The 18,115-nt window shown below is 37.1% G+C and overlaps 5 protein-coding genes across 9 annotated transcripts in view; 1 reads left to right on the forward strand and 4 right to left on the reverse strand.

Annotated features, from left to right (window-relative positions):
* Positions 1-18,115, forward strand: part of LOC129576707 (protein Wnt-5) — a 46,455-nt gene that overhangs the window by 17,483 nt on the left and 10,857 nt on the right. For 3 of the 5 annotated variants that reach the window (XM_055462204.1, XM_055462203.1, XM_055462205.1), the window contains exons 3-4: positions 8,239-9,985; positions 12,469-12,553. In XM_055462204.1, the coding sequence (XP_055318179.1) occupies positions 8,239-9,985; positions 12,469-12,553 (1,832 nt within the window). Of the gene's footprint in view, positions 1-5,040; positions 5,089-7,389; positions 7,523-8,238; positions 9,986-12,468; positions 12,554-18,115 lie in introns of those variants that run through there. The other 2 variants (XM_055462207.1, XM_055462206.1) reach the window with 2 other exon arrangements.
* On the reverse strand, positions 2,125-3,678 carry LOC129576713 (uncharacterized). The gene is made up of 2 exons (XM_055462214.1): positions 3,385-3,678; positions 2,125-2,828 (listed from the first exon to the last, which is right to left on the reverse strand). Exons 1-2 carry the CDS (start codon positions 3,676-3,678, stop codon positions 2,478-2,480), a joined length of 645 nt encoding a protein of 214 aa, XP_055318189.1. The 3' UTR covers positions 2,125-2,477.
* On the reverse strand, positions 3,907-4,888 carry LOC129576714 (uncharacterized). The gene is made up of 2 exons (XM_055462215.1): positions 4,636-4,888; positions 3,907-4,444 (listed from the first exon to the last, which is right to left on the reverse strand). The coding sequence occupies exons 1-2, from the start codon at positions 4,855-4,857 to the stop codon at positions 4,103-4,105; spliced, it is 564 nt and encodes a 187-aa protein (XP_055318190.1). The 5' UTR covers positions 4,858-4,888; the 3' UTR covers positions 3,907-4,102.
* LOC129576715 (uncharacterized) lies at positions 5,074-7,061 on the reverse strand. The gene is made up of 3 exons (XM_055462217.1): positions 6,827-7,061; positions 5,664-6,692; positions 5,074-5,567 (listed from the first exon to the last, which is right to left on the reverse strand). Exons 2-3 carry the CDS (start codon positions 5,892-5,894, stop codon positions 5,193-5,195), a joined length of 606 nt encoding a protein of 201 aa, XP_055318192.1. The 5' UTR covers positions 5,895-6,692; positions 6,827-7,061; the 3' UTR covers positions 5,074-5,192.
* LOC129576716 (uncharacterized) lies at positions 6,827-7,991 on the reverse strand. The gene is made up of 2 exons (XM_055462218.1): positions 7,668-7,991; positions 6,827-7,427 (listed from the first exon to the last, which is right to left on the reverse strand). The coding sequence occupies exons 1-2, from the start codon at positions 7,851-7,853 to the stop codon at positions 7,248-7,250; spliced, it is 366 nt and encodes a 121-aa protein (XP_055318193.1). The 5' UTR covers positions 7,854-7,991; the 3' UTR covers positions 6,827-7,247.

Raw genomic sequence — 18,115 nt, forward strand, 5'->3', positions numbered from 1 at the left:
ATAAAAGAGAGAGAAAGAGAGAGAAAGAGAAGCAAAATAAATGCAATGCATTCAGAATGCGTTTGCGGCATTTTAACGCTGCGAGCAGCAGCTATGGTAAACAAGACAAATGGAATAAACAGCTCTTCACACATTCTGTAAAATGATGAGAGCAACAGAAAAAAAAGTAATGAAATGAAACACCGAATGGGAACCGAAGAACGCACAGATTTGAATGTGTGTGTGTGTGTGTGTGTGTGTGTACTCGAGACGAATCTCGTCAAGGAGCTATGAAAAACCCACTTACATTTTCAAATGAATAATGTAAAATTTTAATTGTCAAGCTTTTGCACAATTGCACCGGCACAGGATTCATGTGTAATTTATCATAACGGCGACACGGCCGCCGCTGCTGGAAAATGATTCCATACTATGTGTGTATATAAATTGAGTAATTTCCTTGTTCGCAAATTATGAAAACAAAATGATAAAATAATTGTTCAATTACATCCATTACGATTCATTCGAATGCTCAAGTTGTGTTTTAATCAAATTGGATTTTTAGTTCGGCAACAGAAACCTATACATAAAAATGAAGAGATAAAACATTTGAAATATGGGCCATTGTAATGGAAATGTTGTAATTAAAATAGAAGAGTCGAAAACAAAAAAATCGATCATCCGAGAATGGTAAAAAGGAATGAAAACAAAACTCAAATGTTGAATCATGTTTGGGGTGGAATCCAATCGAGCGATATTATCTGACAAGTCATTTAAGATGAGAAGAAGAACATGCATAATAATGATGTTATTCGGTGGTTAACAATTAAATTGATTGAATTAGCCTAAATGCAGACGATGAAAGTTAGATGAAACCATGGTTCTTGGTTTCGACGAAGAAAAAAACGACCATTCATGAAACAGCAAATTCTTCTAGCCTCTATGATATGCAATTCTGTGTTGTGTGCATCCATTTTTCTAGTTGCATGGGCTATTTTCGTGTGTTCGTTTGTCTCCAAGCGACCGCATGCAGCAATGGTTTAATAACATCATTAGTCGCTTCACTACGTTGGGGCCATTTGTGCTTCTCTTCCTTCTCTCTCTCTCTCTCTCTCTCTCTCTCTCTCTCTCTCTCGCTCTCGTCGTATTCGAATGTGCATGATAAATTTTACGTTGGGTAAGTGATTTTTGATTATCATGCTATTAAATGCCATTCAGATTTCGAGTTTCTAAAATGAATAAAAAAAAAAATTAATTCGAGATACACATTTATATACCTTCACAACAGCAACAGCAGCAGCAGCCGCACTCGACAGCCAATGCATCACCGCATGAAGGTAGAGAGAAGAGTTTCTTTTTAATATACATTTAATTGCTGCGCTGCTTTGTATCTCGTGTAACAAATTCATTGGAAAATGCAATCCCTTTTTTTTCTACCTCTTGCTCACGACTTGGACGCAGGCAATAGCAGCGCGCGGTCGTTTGAATAAAAACTAAATAGCAAGGCATTCTCTCGTCGTCTTTCTCTCTTTCTCCCTCTTGCTCTTGCTTTCTCTTTCTCCCTCGCACACATTTATTGTGCGTGGTTATTTCGAATTTTATTGGTTGACATGTGCTAAAGAAAGGTTTCCGTTGCTTGCAGCTATCTCTCGCCACGGATTCGCGCACACACACATCGCTAATGCTAACTGGTTTTTCTCTCTGGCTGTAGCACACAGATGATGCCACAGCTTATGAAAATAATTAGTAAATATATAATCGATTAAAGTTTCAAAAAATTATCAATTGAGGTTTTTTTGTTTCTGTCCCGTGTATCCCTTCGTATTTTCTCCCATTTATCGTCACCATTTCGATATTATTTTATGCTTCAACTACTATAATGTACGATCGTAAAAGAAGTGAAGAACAGTTGAAAGCTTTCTTGTTTTTTTTTTTTGATTTGTTGGTAGAGAGACAAACAGCAAAGGAAAAAAAATGCGACGACTCATTATGCCATGCAATGGCCTTTAATAAACTTTTGATCTTTTGATATGAATGCTATTGCTGCTGCTGCTGATGCAGCCAAGACCGACCGCACACCAAGCGATTTCATTTCCACATCGCATTCTCTCCCCCTCTCTCTCTCCCGCGATTGAAAGAAACCAATCAAACGTTACAAACATTGTCTTTATTTCCTTTATTATTATTTTGATTCTCTTTCTCCCATTCGATTCATTAAAGATATGCAATTAAATTTGATGCCGTTTCTTCTCTATCCCCTCTGAATGCACGGTGAAAATAGATAATTTGCAGAATAGCAGCAGCCAAGTCAAAGAGCAATCAAGCAGCCGCTCCAGTCTAGTTTTATTGCTAGTTGTTCTTTGTCTCAACGAAAGGATCACATTGTTTTGTGTCTTGGTCTTTTACGAATGCAGATAACCGTATATTTATTTTAGTCTCAAGAAATTTCGTGCATTTAAATAGGAAAGTGAAAAAAAAATTGTTCAAATTGATTGAAATTATTTTTTTTTGTGGAGATTTGGCCATGGATAGTAGGGTTTGTGTGGCTGATGCTGGTAATTCGATGGATGTTGTGAACCCGGAATTTGATTTGGATGATGATTTGGGATTGCATTCGGTTGCGTTTTCCAACCGAATGGCGATTGATGGTATGTTGCTGGTGTGTGTGGGTCTTTGTATGTGAAAATTACTACTTTTGAGTTGATTTTTCCACCTGGCTGCGAAGTTAAACGGATTTGTGTGCTGTTTTGATTGATGCCACCCTTTTCGATCGATGCAAATCCACCGTGACCATCCGTGATATTGTCGATCACTTGGATACATTTGATGAGGCGTGTATTTTTTATTCCCTTCAAAAAGACAAAAAAAAAATGCCATCAGTTACAGAAGATAATGAAAATCAAACCAAAGTTGAAACTATTGCAGAATAGCGATTTTATTTTTTGCTTAGAAGATCGATTGAAAACAGACCAAAACGCATTTCATCTGATAAAAAACGAATTTTTAAGTAAATTTTCACATTTTCAACTATGACAAATTGAGATGAAGAAACGTTGTTTTTCGTTGTGGTTGAAAGAGTGAGAGAATATTATTTTTTTCTCTCGACGTATTTTTGCTTCAATTATTCGAACACAAGAGAGTCGTGATTTACACGCTACTAATTTTGGCGTCGAGTTGTGTGACAAATCATCAGGCAAATACAAATTAATTTGCCATGATAAATTAATTGGTTTTAAATTCACGATTTTTTTTAGTTAGACCCAATTTGCATTGTTCAACAGAAATTCCAACTGATCTGACGTGGTTTTTCGAGAAAGAAACGCAATTTTTTTTGGTTTTCACCGAATTTTTCTTTCTAAACGAAATTACGATCTCAATTCGAGTTAAAAACAAGTCGATACTTACTGGTGGTGGAAAGACAACAGTTGCGTTGATCACTTTTCCTGAGACGATTGATGGTGCGGGTGTTGTAGTAGTTTTTCGCCGAAATGATAGTTTACTGAACCAATCATACCAACGTCGAACTGGTTTGGCTGGTGTATGAACAGCATACGGATTATCCATAAGAACGACTTGTGTGTAAATGGGTACTGTGTTGTTATCAAGTACACAATTTCCATAGAATAAATTGTGCTGAAGAGCGTTACAACCATAAATGGTTACGGCACACAGAAGGAAAACTACCAGATTTTTTTTCATTTTCTGATTGCACTTTGATTTCAAATTTTACTAAAGAAAATATTTGTATGTCTATCGTTTCGCACTGATGAAAGCTGATAACGTATCTAAAGTGATGATTCCATCGAACACTCGATAAATACTGTGGCGAATATCATTTAAATTGTAATATAAATAGCATAAAAAGTAGCCCAAAATGTAAACATCTGGTCAAATCAAAATTGAGATCGATGAGCTCGTTTTCGAAAGTGCTTTTGTTTTGCTATCAGCTTTTTATTTTTTGTTCGAATGATCCATTTTTTTCTATACAGATAAATAACAATGTTTTTTTTTCTTCATTAAATAAATAACACCATTTTTCCACGTTAAAATTAGTAAATTATTGTATGGAATTCATCAATTTCATTGTGTTTTTTCATTCGCTTTCTCAAAGAAATGAAATGTTTCAATTGCGATTAAAAACATATGGCTGCTGCTGTTGATAGTTGTTGCTTGGGTAGATCCAGCCAGCTGGTTGTGCGGGATATCCTTGTGCTGCATTGTTGGGATATGGTGCACCGACATTGGGATACACTTGTGTGCCATATGATGTTGGTGGTATACCATACGGTGTTTGAGCGAAAATATCAACGTTAAAACGAATGTCACAGCCCGTTTGTGATTTGAAATAAATTTTTACATGTCTAAAATTAATGCCACCTTCTTGGATCATCGCAAAACCACCTGTACCATTTGCTGCAATGTCTTTGATGAGGATGCACGTAATTGGATACGCAAGTTCTCCGACCTGATCAGAAAATAGCGACACATCGAAATCAAAAGAAATTTTCAAAAAAGAAAAAAGTTTGTAACAAGAAAATACAGCGAATGAATAAGAGAAACCAGTGTGAACCAAATCTTTGACATTCTTTTGATATGTTTGATCAGCTTGAAAAAACGAATCTATGTTCGATTTTAGCGAGAAAAAAAAGTATATACCTCTGGAAAGCGAATGGTGACATCGGTTTTTCGGAAATATTTCATAAACTTATTGTTTGGCTTGTGAATCACTTTCGATAGAATTGGCACTGAATTATTACGCGATACATTTGAACACAAACCAATGGTTGAGTCATGGCTCAAACAATTGTATTGTTGAGCACATGAAAATATCACCAAAATACTAGCAAATATACAACACACAAAATGATCGAGTTTCATCTTCGGTCTATTCGGTTTCACATATGCAAATCAACTGATTCTGTGGCTGCTCATGTCTTTGGCTTAGTTCTTATCAAAAGCGCTAATCTTATCATCTTGAACGTAACAAGCATACAGCTTGCAAATGATTCATCGAAATGAGTGTTGTAGTGTGTGCGTGCAGCACAACCCAGTGAAAATGATAACAAAAATGTGACAAAAATAACTACAGCGCTGTTTCGTGCTTACAATGTAATTTTTTTTATTCCACGGAAATTGGTTACATAATTTATTGCGTGCGATGCTAATGAATAGATAGTTGAATGATGGTTGGTTGGTTGGTTGGTTGAGTGTAGCTACCCAAAGTGCCACCATCCAGATGAATTTGACGTAGATGTGATATTCTGCATAAGAACCGAGCTACTGTTGTTCAATGTCAAATTCGATGGTGGCATCCAGCCGTATGACGGTTGTACAGTGTTTACTAGTTCGCGATTCAACGGAATTGCGTGCTGAGCAGTATTTGTATACGAGTCCATTGGATTCATTTTCACACAGTATCCATTGATTTTGAGAGAGAAATGCATTGGTTCACCCGGCTTTGAGACAAAATTAATGGTAACTCGATCTTGACCCAGACCACCGTCAATGATTTTCGCTAAACCACCGTTGCCAAAAAGATCGATGTCATTCACTGTGACACCTGTAATCAAACAACGCGAACTGTTGAGCTGATGTCGTAGAAGCAAGACAAAAACGAGAACAATTAGAATTTATTTTACATTTGATGCGATTCAATTCAGCATTAATAGACTTTGACTACTTACAGTGTACTGTGATGGGAAGGTGTAATTAACATTTTGAACAGGTTTTTCCGAACGAGTGAAAAAGCTAATCATTGATTTATACCATGGTCTTTTTGCTGCCGGAATATCGATCGTTCTGTTGTGTATGAGCGGATGGTTTGTTTCGCCAATCACAATGCTACTCGTTTGACACCAAACACCACCCGAAAGTGCTAAGAGCAACAGCAGACAGCAACTCAATACGATTCTCATCTTTTTGAAACTCAATTGAGTAGTAAAATCAAAGCGAATAAATGCGCGTTCTCTTTAAAACTTTCTGCTTTTTTGCACACGTCAAAACAATCCCAATTCGTTTGTTTCAAACATGTAATGTCTCCGTCGTGGCACTTTTTAACCCCACAAAATGTTTTATCTTCTCGTTTTTTTTTTCACGGAAGCACTACCCAAATTAATGATATCTTTGCAATAACAAATGAGCAATGAACCGAAATTACTGCAATGAATAATTGAGTAAACTTTTGTATGTGACTACAATATTCACGGTTGCCGTAATTTTCTCTCTCGCTTACATCGACACAAGACGAATGAGACCGATAAAATAGAATACAAACAACAACAACTATAGACAAAAAAAAACGCACTGATATTTACTGAGACTCGAATGAGAACTCTTTTTTTCGTGTTGGCGTTCACTCTGTCGGCAAACGCGCGTGAACGTTCGGCATTTGTTTACTTAAAAAAGAAACATTTTGTCTTTTAATTGATTTGACACGAATTTTAACCTGAAATCAGCAGCCAAATAACCTATTTACAATCAACGCTTGGGTCGCTTCAATTTTTGTTAACAAACAAATTTCCCCGAGCTTTTTTTTTCTCCTCTCAATGAACAAGATTCATTTGATTCAAACGGCGATAAAAGTTTTTTTTTATTACGTCATCAAATAATTTCATGTGTTTGGGCATTACTAATTACTTTGTCTTTAATTAAAATTGAATGATGATGAGCATCCATACAATTTTTTTTCGTCTTTATTATCGCTTCAATTTTTTCTGCGAAAGAGAAGAAGAAGAAGAATTTGCTTCAAAACGAACGACGAAGTTTTTATTTTATTTATTGAGAATGGCGATGTATCATCATGAGCAACTGTGTTTAGATATATGACACTTGAGTCAAGAATATATACCGAAAAGATGACATCTTTTGCTCATTTGTTTGCACTTTTTTTTTCCTTTCTCGCAAGGGCACGTTTTGTTATTCAAACGATAGATAAAAAAAAAACGAATTGATTTAAACAAAGAAAACATCGAACTACGGAATAGACTAGAAAGAATCCGAAACGATTTATGATTAAAATGAAACTACCGTACAATGGAATGAGTGTGTATCGTGTACGTCATTCAGTTGCAGCAGCATTTTTTTTTCTGTTTATCAGAATGTTTTTTTTATTATTATTTATAATCGCGCTATATTCAAAACAGAGCGTTATATTTTCGTGTTGATTTTAATCACGTCCATGACTCACACACCGAAATGAATACGAAGATACATACTTCGCAGTTGAATCAGCAGCAGTATTTATGATAGGGATAGGATATCTCGGAAGTTTAAACGTAAATTAAAATTGTTGATTGAATTCCATGACCACGTTTCGAGATTAGTTCCAATATAACAAATGGGTGTCCATAACCACCATTGATGAATCGCAACGATGGTCCATGTCCCGGTTGCTTATTATCGATATGAACTATGCCGCGAATAATTGTTCCATTTGATGTTGGGTGCACCTAAAATGCAAAAAAATGGATTGACAAGCACAATCAATTGGAAAATCAATTGATATCGAATTTTGGATCTCAACATTGGCAATCATGATTAGAAGGTGAAAGAAATAATAATAATGCTGTCAATTTTATCAAGATTGATCCAAAATATATGATGCAGAGGAAATTTCTCTGGAAAAATCACAACAAATTATAAATAATTTCAGAAAAAAAAAGTTGAAACATTCTAATTGTTCAAATTACACTATCTTTCGATGGCCATTCAACGATGGCTTTCTTCACAATAAGTATTTCGCCATGTATGTTAATATTCTCTTTGAGAACGGGTGGATTATCGCTTGTTTCACCAAATGTCTGGGTGATACATTTCACCTGTAGAATCACACCGAATAAGCTGAGAATTACAAAACTAATCCAAATGTTTGCCATTGCTCTTTGATCACGTCAAAGCGAATAATATTTTCAAACTAATCCGTTTAGCTGAAACAATTGATCATTTTATACTTTCAGTTTTTTTTCTGTGTTTTCTCAATCAAATCTTTTTTTCCGTGTCACATGCCGACAAAATGAGACTAGAAAAAAGTCGAAACTTTTTTATTCAAACCAAACGTGATTACTGCCATTAAACCAATTTGAGGCTACATTTTGATTATTGTCGAATTTAACGAGCAATTTAATTTCGAGACGTGAAAAAAAAACAAGAATTTATCATTAAATACGATTAGCTGCATTATTGTGTATTTGTAATATATTTAAAAAAAACGTATACGTAAGCCGTCAGCGATTAAATTTGATTTGTTTTATATATTTTCAGATGCCTTGGTTTGAAGTCGCCGTTCATTGAGTTTAAGCCGCATCACATTGAGGTGCTATCAAATCTGAGCATTTCATTGAACACAACCGATCCGAGCTTTGGTAATAATATGATGAGCGGCAATTCATTTAGCTATGCATTCGAAGCGGCGGGTAATGATACGATTCAGAAGCAATATTTGGAAATGGTGAAAAAGCAACAGAAATGGATGATCACATCGTCATCGACGGAAAATCCAGTCGTAATGGCTGCGATGAATAACAAAAAAGAGGTCACTTTAATCGAAACGAAAGATGATTTGGATGGAAAACGATCGATCGATCATATCGATCGAAAGTACATAATCCCGTTGGCATTGAAAGTGGCCACATCAACATCATCAACTAGTACAACAACGACGACAACTACACGAAAACCACCCGTTTTGCCGGACACTTCGCCAAATATTGACGATTTAAAAAGGCACATCCTTATGTTGCAGAATTTAACGAAAAACGATGAAAATTTCCAGAGTAAATTTGTTGTATTCCCAAGTTTGCAACGAACATCGGACGCTCTACCATTGTCGACAACACCAAGCACAACGACTAGTACGAGTTTTACAACAATTTATCCAATACAATCGTCATCGGAACAGATGCCAACCACGGTGAGAACCACAACAACGATGCGTACCACAACGAAACGTGCAACAATGACAACGAAGCGGCGACCATCATTGAACGTGCCGAAACAAACGTGGCCGATAACATCGAAAGAGGAATCACAAAAAGCGGAAAAAATCACAATCGTACCACAAGTGTTTCTGCAAAATGATCAAACACCAATGAATGACGATAGTTTTGAGCGGCCACCACTTGACGATGCAATCAATTACCAAAGACAATCGAATTCACCGCAAAAATTTAGCTACAACGATCCAAAGCCAACATTCCTGTCGTCATCCACCAAACGAAATCAATATGCAAGCGTATCGACCGAACAAAAGCAGAAACAGAAACAGCAGCTTCAGCAGCAGCAGCAGCAGCATCAACCAAAGAAAAATGCCAACGCAAACCGAAATAAGGAGAAGCAATTAAGACGTGAAATGCGGAAAAAATGCAAAGAAGCTCCATTGGACCAGAAACAAAACTGCACAAAAGCATTTCAGATTAGTTTTAATTTGACATCGGCAGCAGCTGTGGCCGCCATCCGAAATACCAAAACGGACAAAAATGGCGAACACCAATCGATCAACAGTAACAGCAACCACGGCAGCAGCAGCAGCAGCAGTAACACCGAAATCAGATCGAATTCAGGCTCGTCGCGGCTCAAAGCGAACTATGTACCACCGTACAGAAGTATCCAGCCACCACCACCACCATCATCATCATCACATTCGGTCAACACAAATAAACGGCCCGATCGATTTGATAGCGAAGGTGGTCAAGAGGATGACGATGCATTGAAGCAATCAATTTTACAGCGTACGATTCGTAGCCATCGTCGCCACCAGAGACGTAATGCGTCAGCAGTGATTAATACGATGTCACGTCGTGACTATCCTTATTCGATTGGAACGCCGATTACAACCATAAACGAAACAGTAAGTGCTGATGTTGCGGCGGCCTCGTACAAAGAAAAAATCGATTTGAATCCTGATTTATGCTATAAAATCACCGGATTAAGTTACGGTCAACAGAAATTATGTGCATCAAATACACAAATTATGCCGGCGATAAGTCGCGGTGCCCGGGCTGCCATTCAGGTAATTTAATACGTGCGCTCACGCGTAAACACACATACACACACACACACTCATGCCATCATGCCATGCATGGTTGTGTGAGGTGTTTACATTATCTTCTTTTTTTCGTTCATTGGTCGCGCACTCTTTTTTTTTCTCTCTCGATTTCGTGATAATTAGCATTAATAGCGGTATGTTCTTCTGTTCCCACCATTCTGGTTGATAATTTTGCACGCGCGATGTGATTCCGTCGCTCAAAAGGCTCACTCTTTTTCTCGTTCCTTGTTCTTCTTCTTCTATGTGTGTCTTTGGTGTTCTTCAACTCAACATTTTCCATGCGAGCAACTCTCCGATGCTTGCAAATTATTCATTTGACATTTTGTTTTTGCCTTTAATCTTCGGCTTTCCTTTTCAATAACGCTGCGTCTACAAGTCACTCTTCAACACGCATTTCGGTATTTTGTTTGCCCCCTGCAGAACATGTATTTTTATTGCTTGTTTTGTTGTTGTTGCTGCTGCTGCTGCGTCTTCTTCTCATTCTCCACCGGACTCAGTGTTCATTGCTAAACTGACGGCACTATTTTACACTTCTTTTTTTTCCCCAAAGAAATTGTGGATATATTGATGTATGAACCCAACACACATCATGTGCCCGTATGCCCCGGCACACATCAGCGGCACGATTGTTATGTAAATTCATTTCAAATTTTTCAAACTAATATAAATATTCCGTGGTGTTTTTTTCTTTCTTATGCTTTTCATCAGTGTCTTCGGTCGACACATTCATTATTGCGCTAACTCAAACAGTGCGTGAAATGATTTACCTGCGATTCTTTATCTACGTATAAATCGGCTTCTATGTGTATAATCGGTATGGGTAAGGTGGCTCAAATCAACATGTTAATGATGATGAAGATAATAATATTGCATTATTATTATGATGATGTCGTCCATTTATTGTAATACACCGTGCAACGCCATACTTTCCTTTCGGCTGGCTATTTCTTTTCTTCTTTCTTACAATCATTTTATTATGTTGTGTTAATACGCAGACACGGAATAATGTTATCACCTCATCGCAACATCATTGATTTTTTTTTTTTTGTCATCATCCACGTTCATTCTATATTTCCGCACATGGCTACATGGTGTATGCACGGTTTTCATTGCCCAAGACCACTTTTTATGTGAATTTCATCAAATTCAATCACAACCCATTCACATGACAAATGAAAATGCCATTTAAGTCACATTTGTCATCGCTAATTCACTAGAAGAAATCTTTTTTATCTTCGTTTTTTTTTCCTTCGTTGAAAACTTTTACGCAACTCTTGTTATCATACTGTCCATCGGGTATTTCAATTTTTTTCTAGTCTCTTCCACATTTGTACCAATCTCTCTCTCTCTCTCTCTCTCTCTCTCTCTCTCTCTCTACTGAAATAAATTTCTTGGTTCGTACGGTTAAGTAGTTGATTAGACCTAAATGCCCATAACTTCAATATCAACCAGCCATATTCAAACTAAAACTCGATGGCCAAAATGAACGAAGAAAGGAAAAAATTCATTGGTTTTTATTTATGACTTAAATCATCGGCTTCGAATGCAAATATCACAAATGATGAATGGAAATGTGTTTTCTTCGCCGCGATAAATAAACATGAGCCATGGACGATAATCGTCGAAAGGGTCCATTAAGGTTCATTTGATGAAATTGGAGCGAATAAAGAGAAAAACTTTCGAATTTCTTCCTCATTTTCAACCGGTATATGTATATTGACCGCATGATTAGATGTTTGTGTCGAAAACGACAACTGAAAAAAATAAACAAACATATTGCTGACCACAGTTTCAAAATATGTTGAAAAAAAAAAATTGAAAAAATCTCAAAATTTTCTTAACCATCGCAGATGTTCTATTCGAAATAGACGGTTCCACTTGCGATGCTAAACCATTCATTTACTTTTAGAATCAACGCTCGTAAATTTCACAAAGAACAACAAGAAGAAAACGATGACGAGAATAACAACTGTACACGTAATCACAATTGATAAATATAATCTGAATGAGTCAATAAAATACACTAGCAGAGACAGAGAGTATGGATGACTGGTTGTGTGGTCTTTTCACTCTTCATTCGTGTTCATCATACACACATAGACAAACGATGAAATCATAATAATAGAATCGGGAAGAAAGGGATTTTCAAATGCTCAAAAAGGCGCATAATAACACGAAACAAGAACAAGAATATATAATATGCGTGAGCATATGGTGAGAACAGATAAACATACAAATGATTGCACGCAAGGGAAAAGCTTAATTTATTCGATAGATAAAGAGAAGTAAAAAAAAATGAGAGAGAGAGAGAGAGAGAGAGAGAGAGAGAGAGAGAGAAACAAAAATATGCAGCGATTTAAGGCCATAATTTAATCTTGACATTCATTTTGTTATTGTTTCCGTTTCATATTCGTCGAAATGTACACTGAAAACAACAAACGAAACAGGAATGCAAACATCAGTTCAAAAATCGACGCTGGAATTGTAGCACAATCGACGACAACACGGTGTTTGGACCAATTAGCGGATTAGGTAAGTGGTTATTTTTCACATTCAATTTGTTCTAGTTTTTGCTTTTTTGGGTTCAGAAGAAATTGCTCGCAAAGCAACACCAATTGCGTGAATGTGAAATGAGGGGCGAACAATTTCAGTTTGAACACGAAGCTATGGTTTGAAATTCGGTCAAATTCAACGGAAAAAAATGGCACAGAAAAATAAACGCAAAATGTTCGTCTCCATTAGCCTAGATTTGATGAGTATTTTGCATGCTGTTTCCGAAAAAAAAAAATCTTCTACACATTCATTTCCCAGTGAATAAGTAGATCATGGGCCGAAAATGTTGCGTCGTTAGAAAAAGTATCAAATGCCTCTTTGTACCGAGGATGAGAAAGAAGAAAATAAAATCAAAGGAAGAGAGAAATTGAAATATCCAAGCGTATCAAATGCGATAATAATACCAATGAAAATTGAAAATATCCTAAATACCATGGCAAAAATGTCGGCCAATTTGTTTCATTGTTTTCTTCGCAGGATTCATTGTGTGCGTCCCATTTACGAATGAAGACAAATACTCTCTTTCTATCGGCGCAATAAGCGCAATCAGATAATTCAAATGGTATAATAGCATTTTCTCCAAAAGTCTTTCTTCTTTATAGTCTTCCTTGTTTTTTTTTTCTACCGAAAATAGCAACGAACACACGAATAGAAAAGTGAGTCGAGAATTGGTGTGCATTGTTAACGATTCGTTCTAATACTTTTGGTGTAATTCCGTTCTTTGCGTTGAAAGAGATGGCGAGAGAGAGACAGAGAGACAGAGAGAGAGACCGAGGTTGAGAGAGAGTACGAGCCCGAGAAAAAAAATTGGTTGGCCAGTGCTGGTTGTGCCGTACGGATTTTCTCTCCGAGGGTTCGTCATTTCGGGCCGTAAAATACAATGAAATATTTTGGAAAATTGTGTGTATCTGCGACTGAATGCTTTTGTCATTTCAATGTATTTCCATAAAACACAAAATCCCCGTAATCATTTTACGTCGCATCCAGCATTCGTTTCACTCCAACTGGGTATCGCTTGCTCGCACTCTCTCTCTTTCTCTCTCTATCTATCTATTCATATCGCAGTGCTCAATGACTGCTCCATGCACACAGCCACTCTTTCACTCACTCGTACACGCATTCACTTAGCAAAAACATAATTTGATTGATAATTATGCACGCTTTACGCTTGATTATCATTCGTTTTTCTGGTTTCGTTCGGATCTCATCTCATTTTTTTTTGTTTCGTTCGTTTGTTCATTTCCAAAGGCCCTTTTGTTTTGCCATATATTTTGCCATGTAACGGCTCTCTTTCACTCTCGGCCGTGACTGTTCACTCTCGGGCTGTGATTGTTTTACCAGCGCGTATTCATGAAAATGGTTTTGGTTGGTTGTGCTTGTCTTTCACTAGATCACACATCAAATGCAGTTAATGTTCTATAAGCAGTAAATATCGCATATGCACAACGTACGTGCACACACACGTAATGGATTTTCACCAAATGAACGTCGTCTATTGAATTGCATTTTCTATTGGATGGTCGGTTCGCGTTGGTTATTTCATTGCATCGTCAATTTTATTACAGTTGCTGCATGGTGCCACTTCCATGATGATAACTTTGACATTCTATAAAAATCAACCGCACACTTTCTCTCTCTCTCTCCCTCCCTCTTGTTCTCCTCAAATGCTTTATTGTTTATCGTCAATTAGGGCCAGTTTAGCAAATTGTGCCGATCGACACAATCAATTTTGATGCAAATAAATTACAAATTGAACATGGAAACGCTCTTGTTAAATCCCGGCGCACTTGTATGGTTTAATTTCATATTTCATAAAGACTGTAGTAGTCGAATCAATAACATATTTATTCCATAGTCTAGCCATTTCAGAAGGCGTCCAACAGTTTTAATAACGAGCTAAACTTTTGGCGAATTCACTCGATTGATTTTTTTCTTCTTTTTCTTCTCTCCATCACGCGCACTCAAAACATACACACTCATCCATTCAGTTGAGAGCACATAATGCACGTGATGGAGACCAGAATATCACCGGTGGTTTTTCATTTTACAAAAGCACAAACAACAGAAGACGGAATAAAAACCCCGTAATGGTTGAGCAGGCACTTCATATATGAAGCGCTTAAATTGAAGCATACATGTTCAAGCTATTTGATTCAAGCTTGTTTGCACAAACTAAATACGCTATTCCATTCATAAATCTTGTGGTACTTATGCGAGAGCAGTGAGCGTGTGGCCATGCGGCTAGTTATTACTTTGCCTCTTTAATGGATGCAATAATTGGCCAGTGCCAAAATGCGAACGGAATGGAGTCAAGAGTTGATGTAAGCTCAAATATGGATCTACTCCCCAGATTTCATGTGTTTGCGTGTGTGCGAGCACATTTCATGCTCTTCAACAATATAATTGCACTTTTTGGTTTGGATTTTTTTTTTTTGCTATTCAAATTTCATACGTATGAGAATTCGTTGGAGAGCAAATCCTTTTCATAGCATATCTCCATCTATTCAGAAGAAAAGCTAAACGTTTTACTTTCGATGCAAATGTGCACCATTCAAAGATTATGCTAGTTTTCGCAAAATTGTGGCCGCATAATTCCCCGATGCGAATATTGAATATTTTGTGTGTGGGTGCGTGTGTAGTACACACTGTTTGGACGAAAAATGATTTGAAAATGGTAAAAAGTCTTTAACAAGAAGCCATAGCAACCTATAAGCCTATTAGATTCAAAATACCATAATGCCCGAACCGTTAAAAGCATCCGACACAAATATCACGAGAGTAAACTGGTGAAAGAACGGGAAATTTGTTGGCTCTCTTTGAATTTGATTAAAAAGCGTTCAAATAAATATTCACATATAGAAGAATTGCCAGGGATCAACATTATTTCATATCTAGTTTCGCTTTTCACATCGATGAGCCGCTACGCATAAATCAGCTATATACACAATTTTCGGCAATAGTGTGTTCGGCGCTGAATTCAAATTCAATTGTATTCCACTTTGATGTTTTGTTTACTGTTTTCAGCGGTCGCGGCTTTTGCCTTCAATCAAAACAAAGGCTGGCAAATCATTTCGTTTTTAAATCAATAAATCCGCACCTCTGTCGAATGCATAAAAGGATACACGGGTTTTCGCGCACAAAAGTAGCGGTTTATTATGTTAAAACTGTACAGCTTGTGATAATATAAATATAATATATATGATGAAAAAGAAGAGCCCGACGGCGGCAGCGGCTCCGCGCTGGCTCTCACGATTTCATTGAATGGGACTCGTCTATTTTTCATTCCATTCTCCCTTTTGCCAATGCCGCCACCACCACACAATAACTATTTATACACCTGTCGGTTCATTCGTTTTGTGGATTTTTCTAGTATTTTGTTGTTGCGAGCGTGTCTTTTTTCCGTTTTCAAACAATTCGTCTAAAAAAGCACACAGTTGAAATGTTGACCGCTTTGAGGCATGTTAATACATTGAATTGTTTGATTTGGTTTTTTATATTTTTCCTCCTCTATCTTCTCTCTCTCTCGCTTTTTCTCTTCATTTATCGATTGCCATATCATAAATTGAAAACGTTTGTTTGAACAAAAAAAAAAATGAACAATTGATAACTTCATAGAATCAGAACCATATCTGAGCAAAGGCACTAAATTGACTCATATAATCGAAATCGAAGTCCATTTTTTTTGTTCGCATCATCTTTTTCTTCCTTTTCTTCGGCGAGTCAATTCTTGAGCTTATCGTCATTGTAGATCGGAAGTCACCACTTGAATATGAATGTGTCCATTTTGCTGATTGCCTTCATCCTTTTCTTTTCATTTCGGATGTCTCGGGAAATTGTGTACATCGCATAATTTCGGTCCGAGTAATTCGAATTTGTCAATTATTTATTGGTGTTTAAATGCACATAAAAAGACACAACACATACCCAAACTATCTAACTATCGGGTATCAATGCGTATTGGTATGACTATGAGAAAATTGCTGCGACTCCTGTTCGAAAGATCTGTAAGCGCGTTAAATCTCCTACTCTCTTCCCGATGGCAATGTTCGCATGTACATTTCATTGAACAAAACGTAAGGCAAAAAAATGCAAACGAAACATCGAATTTATGTATAGTATTTTACGTAGTGAACATACCAAGTAAGCAAATATGAACATGCATCCATACACAGACAAGCACACACACACACACACATCGGAATATGAAAGAGTATACAGATTTTGGTTGGATTTGCTCGAAGCCATTTTCCCATATAACATTTTCGCTTTCTTGCCGCGCGGCCGCTTCAATGTGTGGCAATTGTTTGGGCTGGCAGCAAGTTCAACATTGTTTGTAAGCAAATAAGTAGCGCTATATCATACACGAGACCAACAACAGCAGAAAGAAACCAACGCAGATAGAATAGAGAGGAAAAAAAAACGGTAGCAAACAGTGAGTCAGTACACACATTTTCTGTATCAAATCTGATCAAATTACAGTTACGTGCAGTCGAACCAAAATATCAGTCAGTGGGAGCGAGTGTGTGTATACATGTGCGAGTGATTCGATACTTTTTTTCATTCTCTCACTCTGCTCTGGATGAAGCGGAAAAATCAAATAACCGTATAGAATAGAGATTGCATCTAATTTGTATATAATAATAGCTATGAGCTTACAATAACCTTTCCTTTTGCCAAACCAATTCAAAATGTTAACCGACTCAAACCCAAAAGCATTTTATAGCTAAGGAAAGAGAGACACACACACACACACACACACACACACAGAGAGAGAGAGAGAGAGAGAGAGAAGGCAAATATAACCCTTTGTGATGCGAGGGCATAAACAAATGGACTGGCATTAAATGTACTGGATGTTGATGTGTTGCGCATCTGATATTCACTGGCCTTAACCATGATCGTTGGCTCTGGCCATGCCCCCGAGACGACAACACAACGGGTTACAAATTGCAAGAGCAATGAATTCGACATCAAATCTAAGCGCTCGGTCTCTTTCTATCTATCTCCCTCTCTCGCTCTCACTCATTCCATGTGTCTTTTGCCCTGTTTGCCGAACAAAAGGAAGCATACACAACTTCTGTATTACACTACCATCAAATCTACTCAAGCTTTCTTTCTTTCCATTCCAACGCAACTATAAAATGACAATATAATAGATCTTTGAATGCGACTCTTGAATGTTCTGTAGCTTTTTTCTCCCGTCCAAAATGATACAGAATAAAAAACCAACACAACGAACGAAGACTAATTCATGCAAAAGATGTTTAAATTCAACAATAGCAAAACATAAAAATTGAGTCAAAACAAATGGCTCGAGATTTGTTTGCTTCACAGCCCAATTTCACTCCTTCTCTCTCTCTCTCTCTCTCTCGTTCCCTACCTCTCAGCCCGTTCTTCGTTTGGGCCAGGAGATTTAAATGGAAATCCTCGGAATTCAGTGTATTTTTACTTCGTTTGTGTCATGCGGTCATGAGTTTCCTTGAAGCACTTTTTCAAAATCGTTACAAATCATTTTAATTCCATTTGAGCGAGCCCGGTTAA

Source organism: Sitodiplosis mosellana, unplaced genomic scaffold (assembly GCF_009176505.1).
Source record: "Sitodiplosis mosellana isolate CC-2019 unplaced genomic scaffold, AAFC_SMos_1.0 Smas_scaffold_6191, whole genome shotgun sequence".
NCBI classification, from domain to species: domain Eukaryota; kingdom Metazoa; phylum Arthropoda; class Insecta; order Diptera; family Cecidomyiidae; genus Sitodiplosis; species Sitodiplosis mosellana.

Bases quoted from the DNA above. Each gene is read 5' to 3' on its own strand.
- LOC129576713 (XM_055462214.1), bottom strand. From the start codon at position 3,678: ATGAAAAAAAATCTGGTAGTTTTCCTTCTGTGTGCCGTAACCATTTAT. The intron at 2,829-3,384 runs GTAAGTATCGAC...GTCTTTTTGAAG, and splicing joins CTGTTGTCTTTCCACCACCA to GGAATAAAAAATACACGCCT.
- LOC129576715 (XM_055462217.1), bottom strand. From the start codon at position 5,894: ATGAGAATCGTATTGAGTTGCTGTCTGCTGTTGCTCTTAGCACTTTCG. The intron at 5,568-5,663 runs GTAAGTAGTCAA...CTACGACATCAG, and splicing joins CCTTCCCATCACAGTACACT to CTCAACAGTTCGCGTTGTTT.
- LOC129576716 (XM_055462218.1), bottom strand. From the start codon at position 7,853: ATGGCAAACATTTGGATTAGTTTTGTAATTCTCAGCTTATTCGGTGTG. The intron at 7,428-7,667 runs GTAATTTGAACA...TTTGCATTTTAG, and splicing joins AATGGCCATCGAAAGATAGT to GTGCACCCAACATCAAATGG.
- LOC129576714 (XM_055462215.1), bottom strand. From the start codon at position 4,857: ATGAAACTCGATCATTTTGTGTGTTGTATATTTGCTAGTATTTTGGTG. The intron at 4,445-4,635 runs GTATATACTTTT...TTTTCTGATCAG, and splicing joins TCACCATTCGCTTTCCAGAG to GTCGGAGAACTTGCGTATCC.